The following is a 24,639-nucleotide window of genomic DNA, read 5'->3' as shown; positions in this document are numbered from 1 at the left end:
AAAGGGAAATAGAGAGACGCAGGGAAGGGGGCCATGGAGGCAAAGACTGAAGCGATGTATCTACAAGCTGAGAAAGCCCAGGGGCTTCAGAACCCACCAGAAACTGCAAGAGGGGCCTGGAACAGATGCCCCTTCCCAGCCTCCACAAGGACCCAATGTAGCCGGCCGATTAATTTCAGACTCCTGGCCTCCCAAAACTGAGGGCTGAGCAATTGCCACCATGAAGCCGCCCAGCCTGGGGAAGGTTATTCCTGCAGCCCCAGGAACGAGCACAGACTTTGTCTACCTCCACAGTGCTCAATCTTCGAGTCCCCTTCCATGCACCCTGCGGGGTGTGGGGGTGGGGGAGACATCACGCCTAAACCGTGCCAAGGGTTTTGGCGGGGGGCGGGGGGGCGGAGCTCATTCCCTGAGCAATTGTGGGAACTGCACCTTCCCCACCCACTGAGCTGTCATTTCAGATATTATAATTGAGGCCTGGTGCACACACTGAAATACACCCACCATAAGTGTATCGTACGCCCTTTAATCCCTTCTGGAAAAGGCAACCCATAGTCCACCAAAACAACATTTCCAAACCCCAGATGGTTCCCTGGTGCCAGGTCCCTGCCAGTGCGTAGCCTCGCACCAGAAGCGGCCGGCTCCGGCTCAGGGTGGGGCAGCTCCGCCTGAGAACCTCACATGGCCAGAACAGAGGGTCGGTGCTCTTCCTTAGGGGTCTGGCTGCTTTGGCTCAGTGCGTCGTCGACTGGCCCATGCAGCATGTTTCACTGCTGGGTTTCTTTCCGTGCCGTGGTTTGTTTAACCATTCCCCTGTCCTCAGACACTTGGGTTGTGTCCTGTTTGGGGCCATTAGGAGCAAAGTTGTCATAAATATTCACATGCACATCCTCATGGGGGCATGTTTTCATTTTTCTTGAATAAATACCAAGGGTCCTGGGTCATTGGATCCCAGGTCTTCCCTGGGTCACAGGGTAAGTGTATGTTTCATCTTACAAGAACTGTGGAAGCGTTTTCTAAAGTGGCTGTGCTGTTTGACAGGCCCACCAGCTGGGGAGGGTTCCGGCTGCCCCACGCCCTCACCACATTTGGTGCCAGCCAATTTTAATTTCAGCCTGTCTAGTGGATGTGTGGTGGGTTCTCATTGCTGTGTTAATTTGCATTTACTGAGTGACTGATCACCAGGGGCTCTTTTTCATGTGCTTACTGGCCATTTGTATTTCTTCCTTTCCGACATGCTTGTCCAAGTTTTCTGTCCACTTTTTACTGACTTTTTCTCTTTACTTCTTGTCCCTTATATGTGCTGGGTACCATAGAGCAGCTGCACAGCTACACAAACAAAGAAGCCTTAAATCAGATTCAGAGATTATCATGTTCATAGATTGGAAGACTCCTCAGTATTGTTAAGATGTCAGTTAGGTCCATATTTACCTACAACTTCAATGAATTCCCAATACCAAAAGCTTTTTTGTATAGTATGAACAAATTCTAATATTTATATAGAAAGGCCAGGGACAATTTTGAAAAAAATTGAAAGAATATAAATTATCACACAGGTATTATATATATTATATATATATTGTATGTATACATATATAATATACAATATTACATATATACATAAAATGACTTCAAGGCCTAAAGTAAACCCACAATCATCTAAACAGTGTGGTTTCTGTGTAAAGATAATAGATCAATGGATGAAATTGTCCCAAAATAGATCTACATCTATATAATCAATTACTTCTTGACAAAAGTCACCAGAAAAATTCAAAGATGATGGGAAAGTCTTTCCAGCATTGGTGCTAGAACAACTGGAGGGCCACACAGGAAAAACAAAACCTCAACTCCTACCTCACACTGAACACTTAGATTTAAACATAAAATCCAAAACTAAATGTTTCTCAAAGAAAATGTAATATCTTTACAACCTTGAGGTGAGCAAAGATTTCCTAGACAAGATCCAGGAAGCATTCACCACAAAGCTGTTTTAAAAAAAAGCCAATAAATTGGGCTTCATCAAAATTGAAAACTTGGAAAACACTAGCAGGGAAATCTATAGGTTAAGCACCAGACTTAAAGGCAATAGTTGCAACATACAGATCTGGTAAAGGACTGGTACCCAGAACATATAAGGAACTCCTTCAATGAGAAGTAAAGAGAAACAAGTCTGTAAAAAGTGGACAGCAGACTTGGACAAGCGTGTCAGAAGGGAAGAAATACAAATGGTCAAAAAGCACATGAAAAAGAGCCCCTGGAGATCAGTCACCCAGAAAATGCAAATTAACACAGCAATGAGAACCCACCGCACATCCACTAGAAAGGCTGAAATTAAAATTGGCTGGCACCAAACGTGGTGAGGGTGTGGGGCAGCCGGAACCCTCCCCAGCTGGTAGGCCTGTCAAACAGCACGGCTGCTTTATATTCAATTTTCAGAAATTTGAGATACGTCTTTGTATGGTTTTGTATTTATTTTTTTGGAGTTAATTAATTCTTTTGGATCTGTGGGTTGATATTTTTCATCTAACTCAGAAACATTCTTCAAGTAATTTCTCCTCCACAATTTATCTTTCTCCTTCCAGAATTTCTCCTCTCCTTTGGATTACATGAGTGTTAGACCGCTTGATGTTATCCCACAATTCACTGATTCTCTAGTCATCATTTTCAGCCTCTTTCCCCCTTTGTGCCCCATTTGTATCATTTCTGTTGTCCTGTTTTCAAGTTCACTGAATTTTTTTTCTGCAATGTCCAAGTGTTTGAATAAGCTCATTTATTGGATTTGTAACTTACATATTCTAACTTTTAGGTCTAGAATTTCCATTTGGTTATTTTGTTTCATATCTGTTTTCTTTAAATCTTTGACATATTTATCATAGATGTTCTAAAGGCTTTGTGTGCAAATTCCAATCTTTTTGTAATTTCTGGGTCTGTTTCTATTGACTGCTTTTTCTACTGGTTATGAGTCCAGTCTGTCAGCTTATGCACATGTCTAGAAAAAATTTTTCTTGAATTCTGGTTGTTGTGGATGCCAAGTTTCTGGATTTTGTTGTCTGTAAATTGTGATAGGTTTTGATCTGGCAAATAGTTAACTTATGTATGAATAGGCTTGATCCTTTTGAAATTTATTCTTAAGCTTTGTCAGGTACATCTAGGGGAGTACTTGTTCTGGAGTTAGAGCAGTCCTATATAAGGCCTAGACTTCCTAGGCCTTTGAAGGGACCTCACTGCAGCCTCTCCAGTCTGGCTAGTTGGACCTCCAACATCTCTTGGTCCTGGTGTCATCTGAAACCTCTCAGTTTACAGCCCTTTGGTGGCTGTTCCCTGTTGAGCTTGTGGAATCTTGCCTGTGTGTATGTAGTTGAGTGTTTAGCCAAATGCCCTTTCTCTGTGTATCTCCCGTATTACAAACCTTAGCAGCCCTGAACTCTGATTTCTGTCTCCTTAGTTTGATGAGGCCGCCATGCACCTCTGTGCCCCAGGGTATGTGTGATGCATCTGGGCAAAAAGCCAGATATGAGGCTGACCTCATGAATTTACCTTCCCTCAGAAGCCACCTGTTGTCCAGTGACTACAAACAGTTGTTTCAAATAGCTTGTCCCATTTTATAATAATTTAATATTTTCACTGGTATTCATAATGTGTTACTTTTCACCACCTCATGACTGATCTGATTTTACCAAGCCAGATGAAAAGTTATTATAAAAGATCTTCAATGACTTAGGATTTATTATAAGTAGTATAATAAGACTGTTCCCAAATAAGACTTCAAGTACACCCAAAAGCCTCATTGTATGAAATACTGGAATTTTATAAGAAGTAATTTGTAGCCTTCATCCTTACTTAGCAAAATAAGAATCCTTCCTTTGCTTTACAAAAGGACTAGCTAAAAATAAACAGCATTCTTCCATAACCCATTTAAGAGATTGGAGGATGACTGTTTGAAGTGGAGGTAGGCGATGGGCAGCAGAGCCCCAGATCCCCAAGCCCTGGAAGTTGTTTGTGGGTGGGTTCGTCAGTGAGGGTTGAAGTGAATGGACCACCAAGGTGTTGAAGCATGTGCGAGCATCTGGGGCCCCTAGCAAAACCAGAACAAAGTGAGGGCCATCCCGGGGTGGAGTATGAGGACCTTGGCCCACTTGGGGCTCAGTTACCCAGAAGAATCTTGAGTGTATGGTGCCAAAATGGGAAGTTAGGAACTCCGTCAAGGGCCAGCCAGATGAGATCCAGGAGAGACTAGCACATGTCAAAGCCAAGCTCCGGGAGGTATAGGGAGGGAACAGGTGAATCAGTAACCTGGCTCTGCAGGCACCGAGGACTGAGGTGCAGGGGTGCTTCTCTGAGCGTGGGAACCACCTGGAGGCTTGTCAGAATGAGCTCTGGTTCAGAAGGCCTGAAGTGCCGTGGGTCAGACGAGCAGGCCCACCACCAACACTCTAATGGGTGAGGAGTCGGAGCCAGTGAGCCAGGGAAACTCCTCACATGGAGAATCGGCTGATGCTATGGCACAGGGGAGACTATGGCACTGAAGCCAGTAAATGGGGAGGAAAGGGTTTGATTTCCACCACACTTAACCCATACCATTTAATCCTTAAAGCCGGCTGCACCCTTTGGGGCTGACAGTTACACCTGAGGAGGTTCAGGCTCCCAGAAATCTCAGCCAAGCCCCTAGGAGAGCCACCAGGAGCTGGAATGTGTGCTGTTCCTACTTGCTCAGGAGCCCAAAGGCCAGCAGAATGGCAATATGCTTCCATTTTTTAGAAAAAGGAAAAGGAAACAATCCTCAAAAACTCTATTACCTTCTGCATAATCTATGCTGCAGATTCCACCAGGAGGAAACCTGGCTCATGTCCAAAGATACTCATGTTGGAGGAGCCCATACATTGCTCCTGTGCCTACACACAGCGTGTGTGCACAGCCATGAGCTCTGCACACATAAAGGATGTATGCTCACCCCATCCACACATGCTTGGACTTCAGACACTGATGCGAACACACTTTGGTTAGTTGTTGGCATGATTCCAGCACCAGCCACATGGGTTGGGTTTTTCCTCAGCATGTTTAGGACATTGTTAAATTGATTGTTAAATCATGTTTTAACTTCACTTGAGTTACACTTGGAATAGTTCATTTCTTCTCCATAGGGTTTGAGGTCTTAGTTCTGGACTTCGGATGTGACTGATGAACTCTTACAAGGATGATAATCAAAGCTCCCATTTATTGAGCACCTACTGTATTCCAAGCACATGCTTTAGAAATGATTTACTCATCATTAAAATTCTAGCTGTGGGCATTGCTTATCCTATTTTACAAAGAAACTGGATTATTTATAGATTTCTATTTTATAGAGAAACCAAGGCTGGGGTAGTTGGAGGAACAGGGAGGGTGTTGGGTTTTACACATTTCATGAAATGTAAATACCACCAACTTGTTCTTGCACTGATGTCCAGCTTCAAGCAGAGTAACTAGGCTGTTTCTAAGCTCTTAGTGGCTTTTCCCCCCAGCCTCTCTCTTCTGCCATAGAGACAGCCAGGCCTCTAACCAGGCCAGTGTCCCCACCTGCCCAAAAGGGGACATCTGAGCCATATCTGATTCTCTGCCCAAGTGAGTGACCCTCTTTTCGTTCCAGGTTCAAGGCTGCCTCCACTCTCCAGGTTTTGGGAGCAGCCAGCGAAGGCAGGGACCGCAGGAGTTAACTGGGCAGGGCGATCTCCCCTCTCTGCATCTGTAGGCTGGCTTCCATGGCAACTTCATTAGCAGCAAGCTGCTAATTAAATTTTGTATTTATGATCAGAAAATAAAATCATTGGACCTTTTTGAAATAGGATTTTATGAGTTTTGGCTCTGGCAGCTGAGTCAGCAGTCAAGGGCCTGTACTGTTTAGAACTACAGTTTTAAAGCGGAGCTGAGTAAAACAAATAACACTGGGCAAGAGGTTGAATTCTGAGTCCTTGGGCAGGTCTGGGCCTGAACAGGCTTCTGGGTCTCAGTGGGACAGACCTGGGTCCACTGTGGGAGCAGTGTCTGGAGAGGGTGCTCCCCTAGGGATGGACTTTAGGGCTCCAGGGTGCAGCTCAGACACCAAAGCAGCTAGTCCAAGCCAGGAGTGTAGCATCTCTAGAGTCCCTGAGCTCCCACTGGGCTGTTTTTATTGCAAAGCCAGCGACTTTGTGTTTTTGTTTCTTCTCATTCTTCACCCACAAGGTCAGACTAGAGCAGACTAGAGCCCCGCTGGGTGTGTGAGCAGGAAGCTATCAGATGCTGCATGCTTTCACGTATGACTCCTGCACCTTCCCCAGTGGCTTGGAACGTCCTGTCCCAAATGACCTCAGGTAGCCTCTTCTCGGGGGCTGCCCAGGAGAATTCAGATCCTTCTGCCTGTTGAGGCTGGCAGCCTGGTGTGGTGCCCTCGCAAACCCTGTGGGAATGCCCTCACTGTGTCATGGAAAGAAGTATACCATCTCTGTTTCTGTCTCTGCAATGGAGAGTGTTTTAGAATCCCAGCATTGGAGGGCACTGGGAGGGTGTCTGCCCCACCCTGGAACATGGTTGAATGTCCATTCCCCTGCAACCTCCCCCAGGCCTGGGCAGCTTCCCTCAGCCTGTTTCCAGTGGGCTTAAGCTTCCTGTTGTCATAATGGCTGGCTTTCCTATGTGAGCTTGGAAAGATCAGCATTCTCTGCTGGAGGAAAAGGCAGGTGGGAGCAACAGAAAGATCGGTGTACAGGTGCAAGACCAGAACAGGCCCTGTGCCTCCCTCCCCTCACTGTGGGGCTGGACCTTGGCGTGGCACACCTCCCCCTCCACACCCCCTTCTGCCATCAGAGGCAAAGAGACCCATTCTGCAGGGCAGCTGTAGTGGGCACAGCATGAGGGAACCATGCTAAGGGCCCGGTTGATCCTGCACATAGTCAGCACCGAGCCATTTGTGCATAGTTCTAATTCAGCCGGTCGCCCTTTTCCCCACTTGGTATGTGCCTCCACTGTGAAATGATGGGGTGGATGATTGCAATGGCACTAGAGACCCCTCCCAGCCCTGAAATCCCATTACCTGGGCTCTGACCACATAAGGCTGAATCTGTGTGCTGTACTCCCCTTCTGCTGACTTGCTCAGGAGCCGTCACTCAGTGGACAATATCCCCGTGAGGTCCACAGAGGAGCAGGTCAGCCAAGGGGAGGTCACCCCATGGGAGACACAGCGAGTACTCCTTCTGTCCCACACAGAGCCAGCTGAAAACACTTCCTGCCCCTTACCATATGCTGTGGGTAACTGTGAGTGACCCCAGAACTCCTGGGTCGAAGCCCCAGCAGGATGGCATTTGGAGGTGAGGCCCTCATGATGGGATTGGTGGTCTTATGAGAGGAGGAAGGGGTACCAGGGTGCTCTCTGGGAGGGTGTCTGAGGGGCAGGGGGTGTCTTCCCACACACCAAGGAAAGGCCCAGTGCGGACACAGCGGGAGGTGCCGGCGATGAGCCGGGAAGCAGCCCCACCAGATCCACAATCTGCCAGCGCCTCGATCTTGGACTGCCAGGCCCCAGGACCATGGGAAAGGAAGGCCTGCTGCTGAGCCGACCAGCCAAGGTGTCCTGGGAGCCAGCTGAGAGGACTAAGATACCTGCTGCCTGGGGCACGTCCACGACCTCCCCGAGCCGTGGCTCCCTGGTGGCAGCTGCCGCACAGGACGCTGTGAGAAGAGGCGATGTGGCTAGGCTGGGCTTTCCTACACCGCCTTCCGGGAGTGGTCGGCTCTCGGAATAGAGGCCAGAATGAGGATGTCCTGAGAGGCTCCCTGAAGCTCCTCTCTGGCCAGAGGGGAGCTCACCTCCTTCCTAGCACTTGAGTTCAAGCCTGCAGTTAGGGAGCAGGGTGGGGCCACCCCTGACAGGAGGACCCTGGCCCGAGCATTCGCCACATACAAAAGAAACCAAGGACTCAGAGAGTGTGCTGGAAGATACCCCTCTGCCCCTAGACCCACCCCCACCTCTGTGCTGACCTGCATGAGCCCCACCCACAGGCTCCCTGACCCTGGCTTCTGCTTGTGTTGAGGTGATGGGAACACAAAGGACAGAGGCTGGGCATTTTGTTCCCTGGGATGGCTGTCCTCTCAGGCAGCCTTCCCGGATGACAGGGCCCTTCAGTCCAGGCCGAGCTGCCCAGGGCCCTCTGCTCCCTGCTGCCCCCTGCCACACCGTTGCAGATTGCCCCTTCCTTACACTCTGCCAGGCCCACCTTTACGACGTCTGCTCCCTGCCAGCCCCTCACTGAAGCAGCCTCCTGTCTTGCCCAGGGTCATCCAACTAGTCAGTGGCAGCCTGGCTGTAGCTCCCTGCACTTCACCTGCCTGGGTCCTGTCTGCAGGTGCTCCAGGAGGAGAGAGGGCAGTCAGGGAAAGGATCCTGTGGGAGGAGGCGCTGAGCAGGGAGGGCCCTGGGGCCGGACAGGAGTTTGACTGGGAGATGTGGTTGGGGATGTTTGGGCTGGGTCTCCAAAGGAGTTTACTCTCAGTTCAAAATCAAGGTAAAATGAAGGCTGGGCTGTGCCTCCTCCAGAGGCACTGGGTAGGATGCTTCCTGCCTCTTCCCATTCCTGGTGGCTATGAGTGGCCCCGGCTTGTGCCACGTCCCCCTGCTCAGCTTCTGTCCCCACATGGCCGTCCTTCCTGTGTCTGTCATAGATGGCCTCATCCTCACTTAGGTACATCTACAAAGACCCTGTTTGCCAATAAGGTCATATTCTGACGTTCTGGATGGACATAGATTTTGTGGGGATGCTGTTCAGTCCATGTGGAAAGGCATAAACAGATGGAAGTCCAGGTGGTGGGAAAGGCAGGAGGCAGATGTGAGGCAGGGAGGGTGGAGGTGCCGAGCAAAGGGACGTGGTCACTACTCGGCAAGTAAAAGGCCTAAAACGACACCTTGACACCCCAAACACTGGTGGAGACACAGAGGAACCGAGCTCTCGTTCCCTCCCCCTGGGAGGGCGGCGTGATGGGGCTGCCTTGGAAAACGATGTGGCTGCCTCTTACAGAGTGAAGCATGCATACACCACATGACTGGGAGCCTCCCCAGGTATTTACTTCAAAGAAATGACAACATACGTCCACACGAAGATTTGCCCAAGAAAACAATCCAAATGTTTGTCAACAGGCAAACAGATAAACCGCAGAATGCACTTTGATGGAATTACCCTTGGGAACAAAACAGGACGAGGCTAGCCCACAAATGGACATGCCAGCGAGCAAAACAAGACCCCTTCCTGTGCCATCCCATTCCTCCAGGGTCCAAGGGGAAACCGCCGTGGGGCAGGAGGATGGTTGGGGCTATGCTCCTGTGCTCCATTTCTTGACTGGTTATGGGATGTTTTATTTTCAAAACTCACTGCTCTGCATGCAGCTGACCCGTTGTACTGCAGTGTCTTAGAAAAGGAAGGGGGAGTAGGAAGTTCCCTTGCCATTGATATACAGGGTGGGAAGTAGGAATTCATCTGAAGCGGTAGATTTGGGCTCTGCTGTATGGGGCTGGGGAGTGGAGGGGAGAATCTTGGGGCAGCCGTGTGAGGTAGAAGTGACATCACAGGCTTCTAGGAAGGGGTGGAGCTAGACTTTACGGGTCCCCTGTGCCCGCATCACCTGGATCCATACAGCCACCACTCTCCCTGCCCCACCCCTTCCCCAAGAAGACAACTTCTTCTGGGAGTTGTACTGGCCATCTGCCTCCCAGAAAGGGGTGATCTGTGGGCAGCCTGCAGAGTAAGGCCACACTGGAGAAGCAGGCAGAAGACAGGTTGTCAGAGAGGAGCTGGGTCAGGGGTCCGAGGTGGGTACCAAGTGGTGGCAGCTGACAGGGAGTCTAAGATGTCGAGAGGAGAACAATATGATTGTGCGTTTGTCTCCGGCCAGCTGGTGTGTGGCTTGCAGAAGCATCTTCTGTGGAATGTTCTAGGCTCCACATGTCCCACTGACCAGGCTTCCTCCTGGGTGCAGTTCAGATCGGGACTGTCCCAGGTCTGATGCAGCGGCAAGGGCCAGCAGGAAGGACAGTGCTGCAGTGAGGCCAGGCTCCTGCCCGCTGGGCAGCCCCAAGCCTCACCACTCCCCCATGGCAGACATGGCCCTGGTTCTCTGCAGCACCTGCCTCTCAGAGAGAGCCGTCCCTTCTCTTCTCTCAGCCTCCCCACTCTGCAGAGAGTCACCCACAGACTCTGCTCAGAACAAAAATAAAAAGGGAAGTGTAGCAGCCAATCCCAGCCCCCACCTCTGCCCCTGCTAAAAATAGAGGCCACTGAGGGGGGTGTCGTGTAGGCTTCCGGGGGAGGCCACAGCTCCCTGCAGCATCATTTCTGGGGGCCTGGCAGGCAGCTTGCACTGGAGGAGAGGGAATTTGAGAGGACCCCAGAGAGACCCCTAGCCAGACTCAGCACAGAGCTAGTTTGCAGACACGTGAGTACATTTTCCAGCTGGCCGGTCCCCTCACCCTGAGGCACATGTGGGCCCATGCAGGGAAGCCACATCCTTGTCAGAGTCCCCTTCAGCTGGCGGGGGGCTGCTGTGTAACCACCCCCATCCTCTTGCTGTTGTCCACCATGTGCTCTAATGATTTCACGCGTGTTGCTTTTCATTTCTTAATTTCTTAACACGGGGGGCTCTCAACAGCTGGCACCGGGGAAGTTTTGTGTCATGGCTTTGACGGCATGGAAGGCAGACCTGAGCCCAGAGAAGGTTCTCCCTAAACACCTGCCGATCACTGCGGACCAGACACTCTCATTTGTACATGCTGGTTTTTCTAAACTTCATTCTGATGGATGACAGTGCAAAGGGCAGAGTACTCAGAATGTGTTTTTGGTGAGGGAGCGAGATGCCCGGGGCCCAGCTGGGAGGAGAGGAAGTGTGCACAGCTCCTGCTTCCAGAAGCCAGAGCTCACAGCCCCCCAGCCTGCCCCATCGGGGATCCCACTCCCCGTCCCCTGCAGAGCACCTTTCCGCAGGTTCCTACAAGGTTTATTAAGGTTCTGTATGCGTTTCTTAAGAAATGAGCCTGTGCTAAACATTATCCCACAGCTAAGCAAGGCCCACAAGGAAAATGAAGTGGGAAAGAGGCACTGGAGAACTGAACCAGGCAAGAGGCCCTGATTCTGGATTTTGGAAGAAAGGGAACAGCCTGCCAACCGGGCCCCAGAGCAGCCCTTGGAAGGCTTCAGGAATCCATTAAGTCCTGTGGGGTAAAGAAACATTTGCAGCCTCCCGGGGGGTCTTATGCTTATTAGAGACTTAGTCTACTTTGGGGGGAGGGGACAAACTGATATCCCTAGTTTTAAGTCAGTGATCTCAGAGGCAGCTCTTAAAATGAGGAAGAATGATGAGTTCATAGTATCCCAAAGTCACACAGCAGATGACATCCCTCAATGCAGAAATTTCGCTGCCTGCCAGATGAAGCCCCAGCCTGGCCTGCCACACGCCTGAGTGACAGGGCAGCCAGCCTTCAAACGGGCTTTCAAAATAAATGAATGCAGAGCTCCTGGCCGGCACACAGGCAAGAAGAGGGAAATGAACAGAAAAGCAGCCGGTTACCCCCACCCCACTGCTAACGAGGCTTGTCCGTGCACCCCAAGTCTGTCCCGGTCTACCGTGTCTGGGCGCAGTTCTGAGGGCGTCTTAATTACTGGTGATTGGATCGTTTGGTGTGCGCAAGAAGGAAAGGCTTTCAGTCTGCATCTGGTTTATAAACTTTTCGCCTCCATGGTAAGAAGCTAGAGATGATCTCTGAGCACAAAGGTTCCCAAATTCCAGTCACTGTTACTTTCAGAGACTGGGTAAAGTATTTCCATCACAAATGTGTAGGAAACCTAAAACATCGGAAAAACACGGCTGGTATTTGCTGGCCCCTGTAGTAGAGAAAGTGAAAAGAAACGCCCACCAGCCTCCAACCCCAACAAATGCATTTAAGACACTTCTTCACAATTGATCATTAAAAGAGAGGTGTGCTACAGGACTCTCTCCTTAGAAGGAAAATTGGTGTATTTTGAGATGTTTTGCGACATTGTCCTCCTGACTCCCGTACCCTGCACAGATGCATGGAAAATATGAGTCTCGGTGTTTTTAAGTTTCAAGTTCTCACATGCCTTTCAAACAGGTGAACCAGCCTGTGGAAAATCACTCAAGCTGATGGGTCAGTGGCTCAGGTCCCGGTGGGGAGTGAGGAGGCTGCCTGGCACTGCCCACCCTGGCCAGACCCTGCTGTCCTCTGCCGCTGTGCCCGGGCTGCCTGCGCCCGCCACGGGCCTGCCTGGACTGGGCCTCACTTCACTTCTCTTTCCTCTTTTCGGCTGCGCACCTGTGCACACTAAATAAAACCCCAAGTTCCTCTTCCCTTTTCTCTGCTCCCATCCCCTCCTCAGGCCTTCACCACACCTCCTTTTGCAGCCTCAGCTTCCCTCTAGCCTTTTCCGTGACACAGCAGCTCGCAGAGGCCACTCCCCAGACTCCCACATCATCCAGGGTCCCAGTTGGAGAGCTGTTGAGCGGGTGCACCAAGCTCACTCTTGGCCTGGTGGGGCTCCAGGCTCAGCACCTCACCCCATCAGGGCCATCTAAGGATTACGGTTAGTTTTGGTTTGCGACCTGGCATCTCATATGTGCACAAGAAATTGTAGCTGTTTTCATTGGTTTGGTTTGATTGATTGGGGTGAAATTCACATGACACCAAGTTCACCATTTTAAAACTATTCAGAACAATATTTAGCACATTCACAGTGTATGGCAACCAGCACTAGGATATGGTTTGAAAGCATTTCTGTCCCCCAGAGGAAAACCCCATACCAGTCACCCACTCCTGGCAACTGCCAGCCTCCCTTCTGTCCCTGGCTTGCACACTCTGGACATTGCATGTCAGTGGCATCACATGACATGTGGTCTGCCTGGCCCTTTTCACTCCATGTGAAAGGCTTATCATGCTGCAGCAGGGTCAGTACCCTGCCCTGACTCTGGCTGCCATCCTACGGGTGAGACGTCTGTAATTCCAGGGCTCGCTGGCTTTGTGGGTGCAGGGCTGCCAGGACTGGGAAGGAACCCGGAGTAGGGAGAGGTGGACAAGCCGAAGCTTGCTCAGCGCCGGATTCCAGCCAACACGGGCACCTCCCAGGGCCCTTCCTGCACCCTGCTGGGCCCCAGGGCAGCTCTGTTGTGTGGGGGACTGAGCCCCGGAAGGCCCCCATGTGGGAGAGTCAGGCATCTATGACCAGCCCTCCCGCACTGCCATTTGGCTGTGCTCCTGAGAACAGTACAATTAATTACAGCCAGCCCTTGATTACCTGAGTAATAGGGGATCAGAATAACATAGAGCTAGTTGAAATGTGGGGCTGCACGGGTGGCAGGATAGGAGGGTCCATTCCAGGAGGAAGCTGCTGCTTTCTCAGTCCTATGGAAGGAGACCCTCTGTGAGTCTCACTTCCTCCTCTCTGTCTCTCTCTCAGAAGCCTGATGTTTAATGGGACATACACACCTACTTTGCTGTCAACATAGCGGATGCTCAATTACTGCATTTTAACTGACCTGCACCCTGGTGTCCCTTTGGCAAGTGCTGCAGGACAGAAAGTCCAACTGGTTTGAATTTCACTCCTGTGTCCGCCTCATCTTATGTGGGAAACACCCGTTATAACAGTAGTGGCAATAAGTGCGCCAGAAATAGGCATCATGCTTTCTTCCAAAAACATCTCCACTACCTGGTGTGATGACTAGGCACACAGGAGGGCAGATGGAACAAATGGGGTGTCTGGAACCCCACAAACTGGGCCATCAGTCCCAGAGGACTGGGAGCCGGTTGCTGTCGCTGTGCCGCACTTGCCCCTGCGTCATCTTCTGAGTGAGCAATGGGACTGACTAGCAGGACGCTGCTCTTATTTCTCTGCCCAGTTCAAAACTGAAAGCCACTGTTGTGTCCTGCAGTTTACCAACACCAGCATCTTGAGTGTTCCCTCCTCCCGGGAAGCACAGCCTAGGCAGAGTGGCCCTGGATTAGGTCACGCACAACCCAAGCAGGACCAGAGTCGGTGGAGGGCTTTCCCAGCCCTTCTGTGCCACAGCAGTCCCTCCTCAGCCATGGCCTGCCCCCCACCCTCACCATCTGCAGTGGGTTCGTCCTTCATCTCTGCTGCTGAATGAGTGCCCACTGCACGCCAGCTACCTGCAGCACAAGCCCGGTGCCCTGCTTTCACCAGCAGTGTGCCGTCTGAAGGTCGGCTGGTGAAGTTACCCTGAGCTTCCCATCCCCTTCCACAGTGAGGCTTACCCCAATGCTGGCTGGAATTGGCTCATCCATTTCCAAAGCATTAGGATTCCGCAGACTGGAGTGGGCTCTCCTTCCTACTGCAGATTGTGGCAGTGGCCCCAGGAAGCGGCACAGGGCACAAGTCATTTGTTGCTGTGACACTGATGCAATGTTGGGAGCAACAGCCTGTGAGGAGCTGCCCCCCAACAGGATGCAGGACCAGCTGACTTTCCTGCATTTCACCCATATGGCTTATAAGATGGTGTGTGACGAAAGGTTCTGTCCCTGCAGGTCAGAAATTGGAGGGATGTATGTCCTAGACTCCTAATCCCTGAGTGATTGAGAGTGCAAGATAGATTGGTGCTGTGATCTGAACTGCAGGCACAGCAAAACAGGCTGGGTACAGATGAAGGGCATGTGATCGCGTCAGCAGGCTGTCATGGCGAAAACCTCACCCCGCATGTGGAGATAAAGGTCTTACCTGCTGAAGGGAGGGGACTAGAACAAGGAAAAGAGCGAGTGATTACCCACTGGAAATCAATCACTTCATAAATATTAAATGCCTACTTGTGTAGAATATTTGCAGGACCTCGGGCATACAGGGAAATACGAGATGGGCCGCTGCCCAGAGGGTTGTGGGCAATGTGGCAAACATAGAGAGATGCTAATGGCACCAGCTGGGTGAGTTGCAGGCCAGAAATCCAGTAGAGACTGAAGACAAATCTCTACATTCTGTTAATTACACAAGGCTCTAGGCAGAGTTTGCCCCTGCTTCTGAGGGGCCGCACTAAGCGATAACGAGTAAGTGCCTACCGTGTACATGCAGCAACCTTAAGGTGGAAGTGCTGTGTGCCCAGTTTTAGAGACCAGTGAATGGGGGCCCAGAGAGGTTAAGCAACACGCCCGAGGCCACAGAGCAGCAAGTGGAAGGTCTGGATTCAAACCCAGGACTTGCACATCAGGGGCCTATCCTCTCCACCATAAACAGATGGAAGCTGTCAGCTCTGGATTTCTGTGGCCATCTTTGGGTGTGACTTTCTTTTTCCTTTGAGTAGAGTTGGATTCTGGTGATCCTTCCCCCACGACCATCTTTTTTGGTGGGAATGTTGTCACTTCACACCCCCAGGCACAGCATATTTGAACCTCTCGAGGGCAGGAGTTGCATCCTCCTTGTGTGTGGGGTGCCCTGCATGTGGAACCCCGCATACCCAGCTATCCAAGTCTTCCACCAAAGGGGCCTTCAGACATGGCCACACCAGAGGCCCCAGGCCCCTCCCTCCTCCTTCCTCGTGCCAGTAGGTCCGTCCCCCTTCTGATGTCTGAGGAAGTACCGGCCTGGCCCCAGGCCTTGAACACCTTCGATTAAAATAAGAAAGTCTGAGGTCTACATGAAAGCCAGGTCTCTGCTTCCTCCCCAGCGTTCCCACCAGACCTGAAGGCCTTTCTAGAAGGAGGCGCAGGGAGCCCTGTGCAGCCCCAGGAAAGCTAGAGCCTCCTGCCTCCTCCTCAGAGCTTTCCACTGCCAGAGGCGACCATCCTGGTCTCAGGAGTCATTGTGCTTGGACGGGCGGTGGGGGAAGCTGGAAAGAAAGCTGGAGGCAGTGATACACCACCCCGGCGTCCTGTGCCCCAGCAGAAACCCTGGAACCCCATCTTGTAGATACTAACTTAGTTGCTTGGAATCATTGGCAGCTGTTGTCAGACCCCAAGTTATTGCCAAAGGTGTTTGGAAGTGTTACTTCATTTACCTGTCCCATGATGTTTCTAAAACAGGTGACTCCACAACCAGAAGTGTGTTTTAAGCTGATCACAACACTGATTCTGTGTATTTTCGAGGTGTCTCACTGACGCGTACTGGGAGAGACCAGTGCTTGCTGCATGTTCTGTTCCCTGTGGAGGGGCCTCTAGGCAGCTGAGCCCCAGAGGGAACTTCACCTGCACAGGTTCTCACCGAGCAACCACACTGCATTCCCCTGGCGAATCACTGTGCCTCTGCCTCACGTGATGCTCACCTTTAAAACATGGACCAGCCGCCTGTCATCCCGGCCATCTCCCTCCACTGCTCCCATCTATTACCTCTTCTTACACCGCTCCTGACAGGCCCCCTGTCCCCACCACCTGCACTCTGCTCTGAGCATCCCTGAATTTGTCATGTGTCTAAGCATCCCCGACCCTTCTTTTTATTCTCCTGAACCTTCTTACAAGTCCCTTTCTTCCTTTCTCTTTTCTGTCTTCACAAATGAGCAAGTGAATGAGTCAGGGAGTAAATGAGTGAGGAGTGGATGAATGAGGGAGTGAATGAACACCAAAATGAAAGAGAGTGAGTGAGTGAATGACCAAGTACATGAATGAATGAATGAGCGAGTGAGTGAGTAGGGCCCCTGCTCCCTGCCTCAAGGCTCCTCAGAGGCATCCTTATGACCAGCCCTTGCAGACACCCCCACAGAAGTCCCTTGCCACATGCCCTGGGTTCCAGTGCCAGCCAAGCCAGATGAGAAGATGAAGGGGAGATTTAAGGTCTGAGTGTGGCTCCCACAGAACCCTCCGGTCTCATCCTTGGCTGCTTTCTGAATGGGGCTCTCCTTGGATGGTGCTGGTGACCTCTTCTATGAAAAATGCAAGGGCCCAACATTTTCACTTGAAAGATTCTTGGGGTCACTTGCTTCCCCCACACACTCACACGCCAGCCCCAAGGCTCCCCAGAGCAGGGCTCTGCTTGTTAAGGCTCCAGTTGAGGGCTCTGCCTTTCCCATGTCCAATTTCATCCCTTCCAAACTGCCTCCCCAGCTTCCCAAATCAAAAGTAACTCATGGCCTCCTCCCACCTCTCCTAGAATTGCATTTCCCTATAATTTAGGCACCAAAATGCACACTCTGGGTTCCACTTTGGGGGCACTTTTGTGCAGCAGGAGCCCCAGGTCTCCAGGCTAGACATGGAAAGAGACATGTGTTCACTTACTTGGCAGAGGTGTGGCAGCTCACCATGTGCCCGAGTGTGCCAGAGGTTCACAGGTGACTGGGACACAAGTCCTCCTCCCAGGGGACTTGCAGCAAGCACAGAAATGAATGATGGCCAGAGTGGAAAGCACAAGAATGCTGGTCCATGCGCAGCACACTGGCGGCCTGAGGCGGGGAGCAGGCACTGCACTTGGGGAGGTGGGACGAGACTCCCAGAGTGGCCACCAGCTGACCATCTTGCTCGCTCTCAGGAAGTGCTTGGGTGACTGGTTATTAGTAGCATCCTGTGACAGTGGAAGGTTTTATCATAAAACCTTAGGTCATTAGAGCATTCGATGCAGCAAGCATTTATTGAAAACCCACATGTGCTACATCACACAGCTGCAAACCGAGTCTCCAGACTGACATGAGCAATTCAAAGAGGGGCCGTGACTCTCCAAGTTTCCCCCAACCCAAATGATAAAAGAGTAACCAAGACATTGAAGAGTATGCCAGTGAAAAAGAATTTCATAAGGCCCTCGGAATAAGCAAGAGCACAGAGGGCTCCTGAACTGGACTCTGCCAGTGGTCTCATGACTTAACAGTGTGCATGGCAAAGGGGGATTTGCTGATGAGGCTTCCGAGGCAGCCTCGGGAGAGCGCAGCATTCCACTGTGGGAGCCCTGTGGCAAGGCTATGCACAGGAGAGAGGGGGAGACCCCGCTCTGCTATGGGGATCTGGCAGAGTGTTCTGGCTGTGGTTCCTGGAGACCATCGAGCTGTCAATCGGCTGTGTGCTCAGCTCCAGAACCCAGATGGAGCAAATGCTCATAAAGAGCCAATGTGATAAATTGATACGCATTTCAGAACAATTTAAATCTGTCGTTCCTAATTGTCCTTTTTTCTAAAGCTGCTGTGCAGTAGAAAAATGAGAGCTGGAGGGGAAAAGCCAATACCCTTTGGTAATGCAAGAGGTGTGTGCCCTTCCAGAGCACTTTACCTCAGCACAAGGCAGAAGCTGCTGCAGAGAACTTGGGATGTGTAGAAGGGAGTGATGTGAACCCTGACCTTTACAGGTGCTACCTCCTTTCCTTAAAGATAAATTGAGACATTCTTACTCCACAGAAGTCATTTGGCTCGTTGAAAGTCGGTGTATCTTGAGAGGTTCCAGGTATAGATATTACAGGTAGCCTCGGGGCCGAGGAGATGGGCAGTGCCCTGGGCTGATGGCTGAGAAGCTTCGCTGTAACATGAGCCAGGGGGCCATGCTGGCACTGGAATAATGAAGGCAAAATAGGAGAAGTATTCTGGTGGACATGGTAGAGGCTGGAAAAACGATCAGATATTGGCTGAAAAGTGAGGGGCATGGTCAGGATTTGGAGCAGGACCCTAGTGGCAGTGAGGCAAGTTGTCCTGCCTCTGTACTGCGAGCCAGGAGTAGCTGAACACATGGGCAAGGGCATAGTCGGCCAGTGACCATCTCCTGGGCTGTGCCTCATCTCCTCATGGCCCTGCGAACCCCAGTCATCTCCTTCCTTCACAACACTATACATGGGCAGTACTTAGACCTTAGTGATCATTTGCTGAATCTGCTTTTGTATCCAGCAGAAAGGAACAGGGCAAAACAAGGCGGCGGCCCAGAAGTCTGTGGCTGGGAACATGACATCCTTAGAAGGCTTGGGTCTTAATTGGTCATATGTATCTGTCAGCATGGTTTTTCAGCTGCAAGTAACAGAAACAAAATCAGAGCTTTGAACATACTAAGGATTTTATTCTTTTCCTTGGCTATGAACTCAGTGGCTAGCTTCACGCCAAAGTCCTTGTAGATCCTGTGCAGCCACAGAGTGTGGTCTTTGTCTTCTTGCTCATAAGATAGCTGCTCTGCCTCATCACAGTGCATCCACATTTCAGGCAGGAAGACAGGGACAAAGCAAAGGCTATTCCGGCCTGACTCTGCTCCCGCTAAAAAGCCTTCCTAGATGTCTGGCCCAGAAACTTCCACTTGTATCTCATTGGCCAGAATTGTGTCATGAAGCGCTCTAGCTGCAAGGGAGGCTGGAGATCATTTTCTAGATGTGCACAATAATGCTCCGCATGAACCTGGGGCTCGGTTAGGAAGAGAGAATGCATGCTGGGCCTGCAGCTGCAGTGTCTGCCACCACACTATGAATTCAAAACAGTAATTGCCACTTTCAAAATATGTATCAATGAAGCTCTGATTGCTGTACACATGTTAATTGATGGGAAATATTATCATCGCAACATTTCAGTCGAATGAGCTGAGATAGACAGAGGTTTGAGAGTTAACTGGGATGCCAGGGAGGAGCCCTGCAGGGGATTCCTGCTGCTTCCCCAAGCACCCTTTGTGTGGGAAGGAAAGGGACTGGGGTGGGGGAGGCACACAAGAAGGGATGATTCTGGCCCCTTCCCCATAAAGCCTGGATTTCAGGGCTTAAACCCTGAATGCTTCATTCCTTTTCCAGGCAGCATATCATCCTTTTAAATAATCTTGTCCCCTTTTTTTTGCCAGAAGTCCTTTCAATTAAGTGGAAGTTTCATTGGAATAATTAAATCCTTCATCTCAAGCCTCTCACTCCAACCATCCAGGCAGATCAGCTAACCAGAGATGCATTTTTCTGACTATTGACCCCTTTCTGGCTCCAGAGCTTTCAGAGAGAAGAGGAGTCTCTCCCAGAAAGACAGCTTATTCCCAAAGGGCTTGACACTCCCCGGATTTGAAGTATTAGTAGCCTTGTTGCTTATTTTATTTAGGATTCAGTTTTTACATATTTACCCAACGAATATATATTGAGCATCTACCAAGAGTAAGGCCCCATGCTAAGTTCTATGGGGGATGCAGAGGTAAGGCATATTTGGCAGCAGCTGAATCTCTCTGAACCTGTTTCCTCCTCTATAAAATAGGGATGGCAGTAGTATCTACCTCATAGGGTTGCTGATTTTAGTGAGATAATCTACATGGAGCATTTAGCATAGCATCTGCCTATTGTGGCTACCATGTATCTTTTCATACACAGCTATTAGAGGACATGCTCCATAAAAATGAGGGAATTAAACAATAAAGAGGAAGATGTAGGACCCAGGAAGCAACGAGTCTAATTGGTTAGATCAGATGCTATGCTTAATGAACATTAAATGTGATGATTGCTAGTTTAGTTAAAATCAGATGATGTGGAATCAGTGAAGGCAGAGCTGAAATCTCTGCCCTGCCACTTAGTGGCTGTGGGATTTCACCCCATTATTTAACTCTCTGATCCTACCTCCTCATTATAAAATGGGAATAATCAAACCTATCTTACAGAGCTCCTGTGAAGGTAAGCAAAGTGACATTTGTGAAGTGCCTGGCACACAGCACTTCTGGCACACGAAGGGGTGAGTTACCAGAGAAGCATCACACAGACTGAGCAGGGGAAGTGTGCAGAGGATGGAGGTAACCATCTGATACTTAATACTCAGATGCATTGTCCATGACTCCAACTGTTGACATGTTATTTTTATTAATATAAAAGTTATTAATTTTTATTAATTAAATAAAGCCCTTTTGTTAATTTATTAACTTTATTAATACAAAATTTACCAAGAGAAAACACATGTTATGCAGAGATAAAACTAAAGTAGGCTCGTAATGAAAAAACATCAATTCCCAACCTGGCCATCACCATCCCTAGTCATGATTCCCATTACCTCCTTATTCCTAATAAAATGTTCACCCTGCTGTTTATTGATATATCTGTTTTAAGACATTGTTGATTGATGTACTGGTAGGTAGCAGAGCATTTAGCTTCTCTACTGGTATAGTGCTCCACGTTCCTCCCCTTGTCCATTCTCTCCATTTAGATCACAGTTTATGTGCTACATGATTAGGTTAATATTGTTTCATGTTGAGGCAAGTGGTAGCTGTGATAGTGTTTCCTTTCTTTTTGTTTCCTGGAGTTAATATTGTCTCTCTTTTTTAAAATTTTCATTTGCTGATTTTCTTTTAATACCGTTAATTTTTTTCCCCATCTGACTCTCACTCCTGCCACTCACCTAACAATATTATGTTCTAAAGTGCTGAGATGTATCAGGTAATCATCCGGCGTTTTGCTCTCGGCACCCTCCCTCTGGCGGGCCCTCCATGACCCTGCCGTAACCCTGGCCAGCCATTGTTTGCCGCCTCCCTCTCATCCAGGAACTTTCCTTGCTGCTTTGTCCAGTTAGATTATCTGGACTCCATACCGTCCTCTTTATTGTTTTATTCCCTTTTTATTTGTTTTGTAGGAGCAAATCCTCCAGTAGCTTCCTAAGGAAGGGTACCTGGAAGATAAATGTTTAGTCTTTACCTTTCTGAAAATACCATTCCATTCTCATACGTAATAGTTTGGGTGGGTATAGACTTCTAGATCAGAAAGTATTTTCCACCAAAACGTGGAGGCGTTGCCTCATCATCCCTCAGCTTCCAGTGTTGCCATTGAAGGTCTTGATGCCAAACGGGGGCCTTTGCATGTGACCTGATGTTTTCTCTCTGGAAGCTTTTAGAGTTTTCTCTTAATCCCTGGTGGCTGTTTCTTCATGATATTCTGTGAAGTTCTTTCCCAGCTGTACTTGTGGATCTTCTCTAATCTCTTAATGCATTTTAGTTGTTGGACTATGGTTCTTTTCCTATTCCTCTGGGCATTGTCTGCTTCCTACAAGTCCCTTGTGTCATTTGTCTCTTTTGGTCTCCTTTCACATGGTGACACTCTCAGACATCACATGATCCTTGGCTTTCGGTTCACTCTTAAGTGAGAGGCAGCAAGAATGGTGGGTATGAGTTCTGCCCAGCAATTAATGGGCTTCCCTGTGGATAAGCTTGAATTACACACTAATAACTCCCCAAGCAGTTGATTCCTTTTTTGAGGAGCAATAGTTGTTCTTTTTGACCTTGAGCCAAGATCGGCCATCGTAGAACTTGGCTTTAGTCCTGTCTTAAATTTGTCTGTTAAAATGATGTCTCAAGGAGCTTTTATACCTACCCTTTCTGATGACAGCCCTTTCAAAAGTAAACTTTTCTTGAAAAAGCGATTCTAGGGTCTATGGAGGAGTGGAAGTCAGAGAACCTTGGGTCCAAATCGTGCCCACCAGGTTAGTTATATGACTTTGAGCTTCTCCCAGGTTTGATTTTCTCGACTATAAAATGGTGATGATGATGAAGATACTAATAATGTCACCTGTCTCAGAAGCTCCTGAGATTCACCAGTTATGTAGAGTAAAGTGCCTGGCACACAGCAAATTGCCGCTAAGCATCAGGGATGAGGCTGAAGCTGGTAGAAGGTTATACCTGTCAGTCAGTCTCTGAGGAGACATATCCTACACACGTTCCCCAACCTTAGGACCAAGTTTTCCAGTAGGTAACCAAAATTCTAAGGGCAGAAATAGGAAGTTCAGCCTTGGGACTGGTTCTCTTGTGCCCCTAGTTTTCCCAACCGATGTTGACATGTCAGGTAGTTATACAACCTGTACAAATCTGTTTTCCCTTTCTTGCAATTAAAACCTTTCTTACAATTAATTTTTTTAAAGCCTTTTCTTCTGATTATAAAAGAAGCACATGTTTCTCTCTCCTTTTTAAAATGCAAATGCAGAGAACTATAATGTCCCTCTGCCTTTACTCATTGGCCTGGAACTGCCCTGCTGATCTTGGCTGGGGGGCTTGGCCCTGCAGGGCCCCATCCCTGCCCCCACCCACAGTGGCTGGTGGCAGTGCAGCTGCTCCTGTCCCAGCCATAGAGCAGGAAAGCCAGAAGGAGGCCAAGGAGATGGTGTCCTCCAGAGAAGGAGGTCGCTGCTGCCTCCCAGGGCCGAGGCTCTATGACAGCTCGCTCCCATCTGAGCTGACACCCAAGAGCAGCTTCTGTCAGCCCTGGGAGATCTGGTGTCACCTGTGATTAATCCTCAAAGCCAAAACCAAGCAAGTTCCTGATTAAACAGTGGTGTTCCAGGGTCCCTATCACTGCCGTGTGGAGCAATGGGTTGTGGAACACCTGCCTGATGCTCCCCCACTAACCCTCCCCGAGATCCCAGGGACTGTCAAGACAGGTGTCAGGCCCGCCTCACCTTCTCAGGCTTTGTGCCCCACCTGCCCCCTCCCTGGCCTCCCTTCCCCAGGAAACCAACAGCCACAGCCATGCCCCTGGAGTGGCTGAGCGGGGCAGTAACAATGGCCTTGCCAGCCACCGTCAGAAATGCCACCTTGGGGAAATTACAGTGTGTGGCTGTGGCATGTTCCTGGCCAAGCCCATGGTGAGCTGGGGGTTGAGAGACATAATTCACAGTGAAGGGAACTCTTCTGGGCTCAGGAGTGTGGTTTGCTGCTTTTGACCTAAGGAACTAGTGGCCAGTTGGGATGTCTCCAATCCACAAGTGCTTTTATCAAAGATGTGTAAAGCGCTTCCAGCCTGGCCACATGCAGCCTCAAGGTGACCTCTGCCCTTCTCTGCATCCCCAGGTCTCAGGACCCGACCAGTGGGGTTGGGGAGCTTCTCCCCCAGCAGCTCCTGGCCATGGCCCACCACATCCCTGTCCACTGGGGGGATGTGTGCCACAGGACTTCCTGGCCTTTTCTCCCCAAGCAGAGCATCACTCTGATACTTGAGTGGGTTTCTCTCCAGCCCCACACTTGCTCCAAATCAGACTGCCTCCCCTGTTCCAGGTTCTGGCCACCGCAACTGCACGTCCAGAAGGCGGCTGGCTCAGGGAAGGACAAGCACCAGCCGTGGGGAGTGACAGTCAGTCCTCGATAACAGGAGAGCAGCTGCCATCTGGAACACCTACTCCATGCCAGGTACTTCACATGTGTTACCTCCTTTATGTCAAACAAAACAGGGAGTGAGGCTCACCTGGCCCTTGACCTCTGACTACCAACACACCAGGGGTGAGGCCTTCAGTATCTGAATTCAGGGGATGCCATTCAGTCCATAAGACTTGTCTACAAAACTGTTATCCCTCGGAGTTGCTGTGAAGATTAAAGTGGGGGCTGGTGCCGTGCCTGGCGCTCCAAAGCAGTCCCACGTGAAGGCACTTCTGGTCTGCTGGCAGGACCGCGCCACCTCTTCCGCAGCCCTCGTGCCGTGCAGCAGGCATCCATGCAGGCGGCTGTCCCTTCCCAGCAAACTCTGAGTGTGTCCCAAGGGCAGAGATGCTGTGGGAACGTGCTTCCCTGTTCCTAGCAGCACTGAGCGCAGAGTGGGCACTCGCTTCAGGCAGCAGGCAGTGAGGAGCTCATGGTGTCAGGGCAGCAGCCCCACTCCCAGCACACTCGCATCGGCTGTCAGCCTTGTGAGTTCCATTTTGCCAGTGTTTGCTAAGTAGCTGAGGGGCACAGGGGCATTAATGATGGAGTAAGTGTAAACTAGACCAAGCCTGGGGTGGCCCCAGCATGTGAGGTAGGAGGACCACTTTCATTTCTGT

General features: G+C 50.1%; 1 protein-coding gene across 5 annotated transcripts in view; it reads left to right on the top strand.

The window, feature by feature from the left end:
• CARD11 (caspase recruitment domain family member 11) overlaps nt 1-24,639 on the top strand; it is a 100,583-nt gene that overhangs the window by 36,631 nt on the left and 39,313 nt on the right. For 4 of the 5 annotated variants that reach the window (XM_037008198.2, XM_037008182.2, XM_037008191.2 and 1 more), the window contains exon 2: nt 23,882-24,013. In XM_037008198.2, the coding sequence (XP_036864093.1) occupies nt 24,007-24,013 (7 nt within the window). In that variant the 5' untranslated portion in view covers nt 23,882-24,006. Of the gene's footprint in view, nt 1-10,306; nt 10,438-23,881; nt 24,014-24,639 lie in introns of those variants that run through there. The other variant, XM_017670010.3, reaches the window with a different exon arrangement.

Source organism: Manis javanica, chromosome 10 (genome assembly GCF_040802235.1).
Source record: "Manis javanica isolate MJ-LG chromosome 10, MJ_LKY, whole genome shotgun sequence".
Classification (NCBI taxonomy): Eukaryota; Metazoa; Chordata; class Mammalia; order Pholidota; family Manidae; genus Manis; species Manis javanica.
This window is presented reverse-complemented; position numbering and strand designations above follow the sequence as displayed.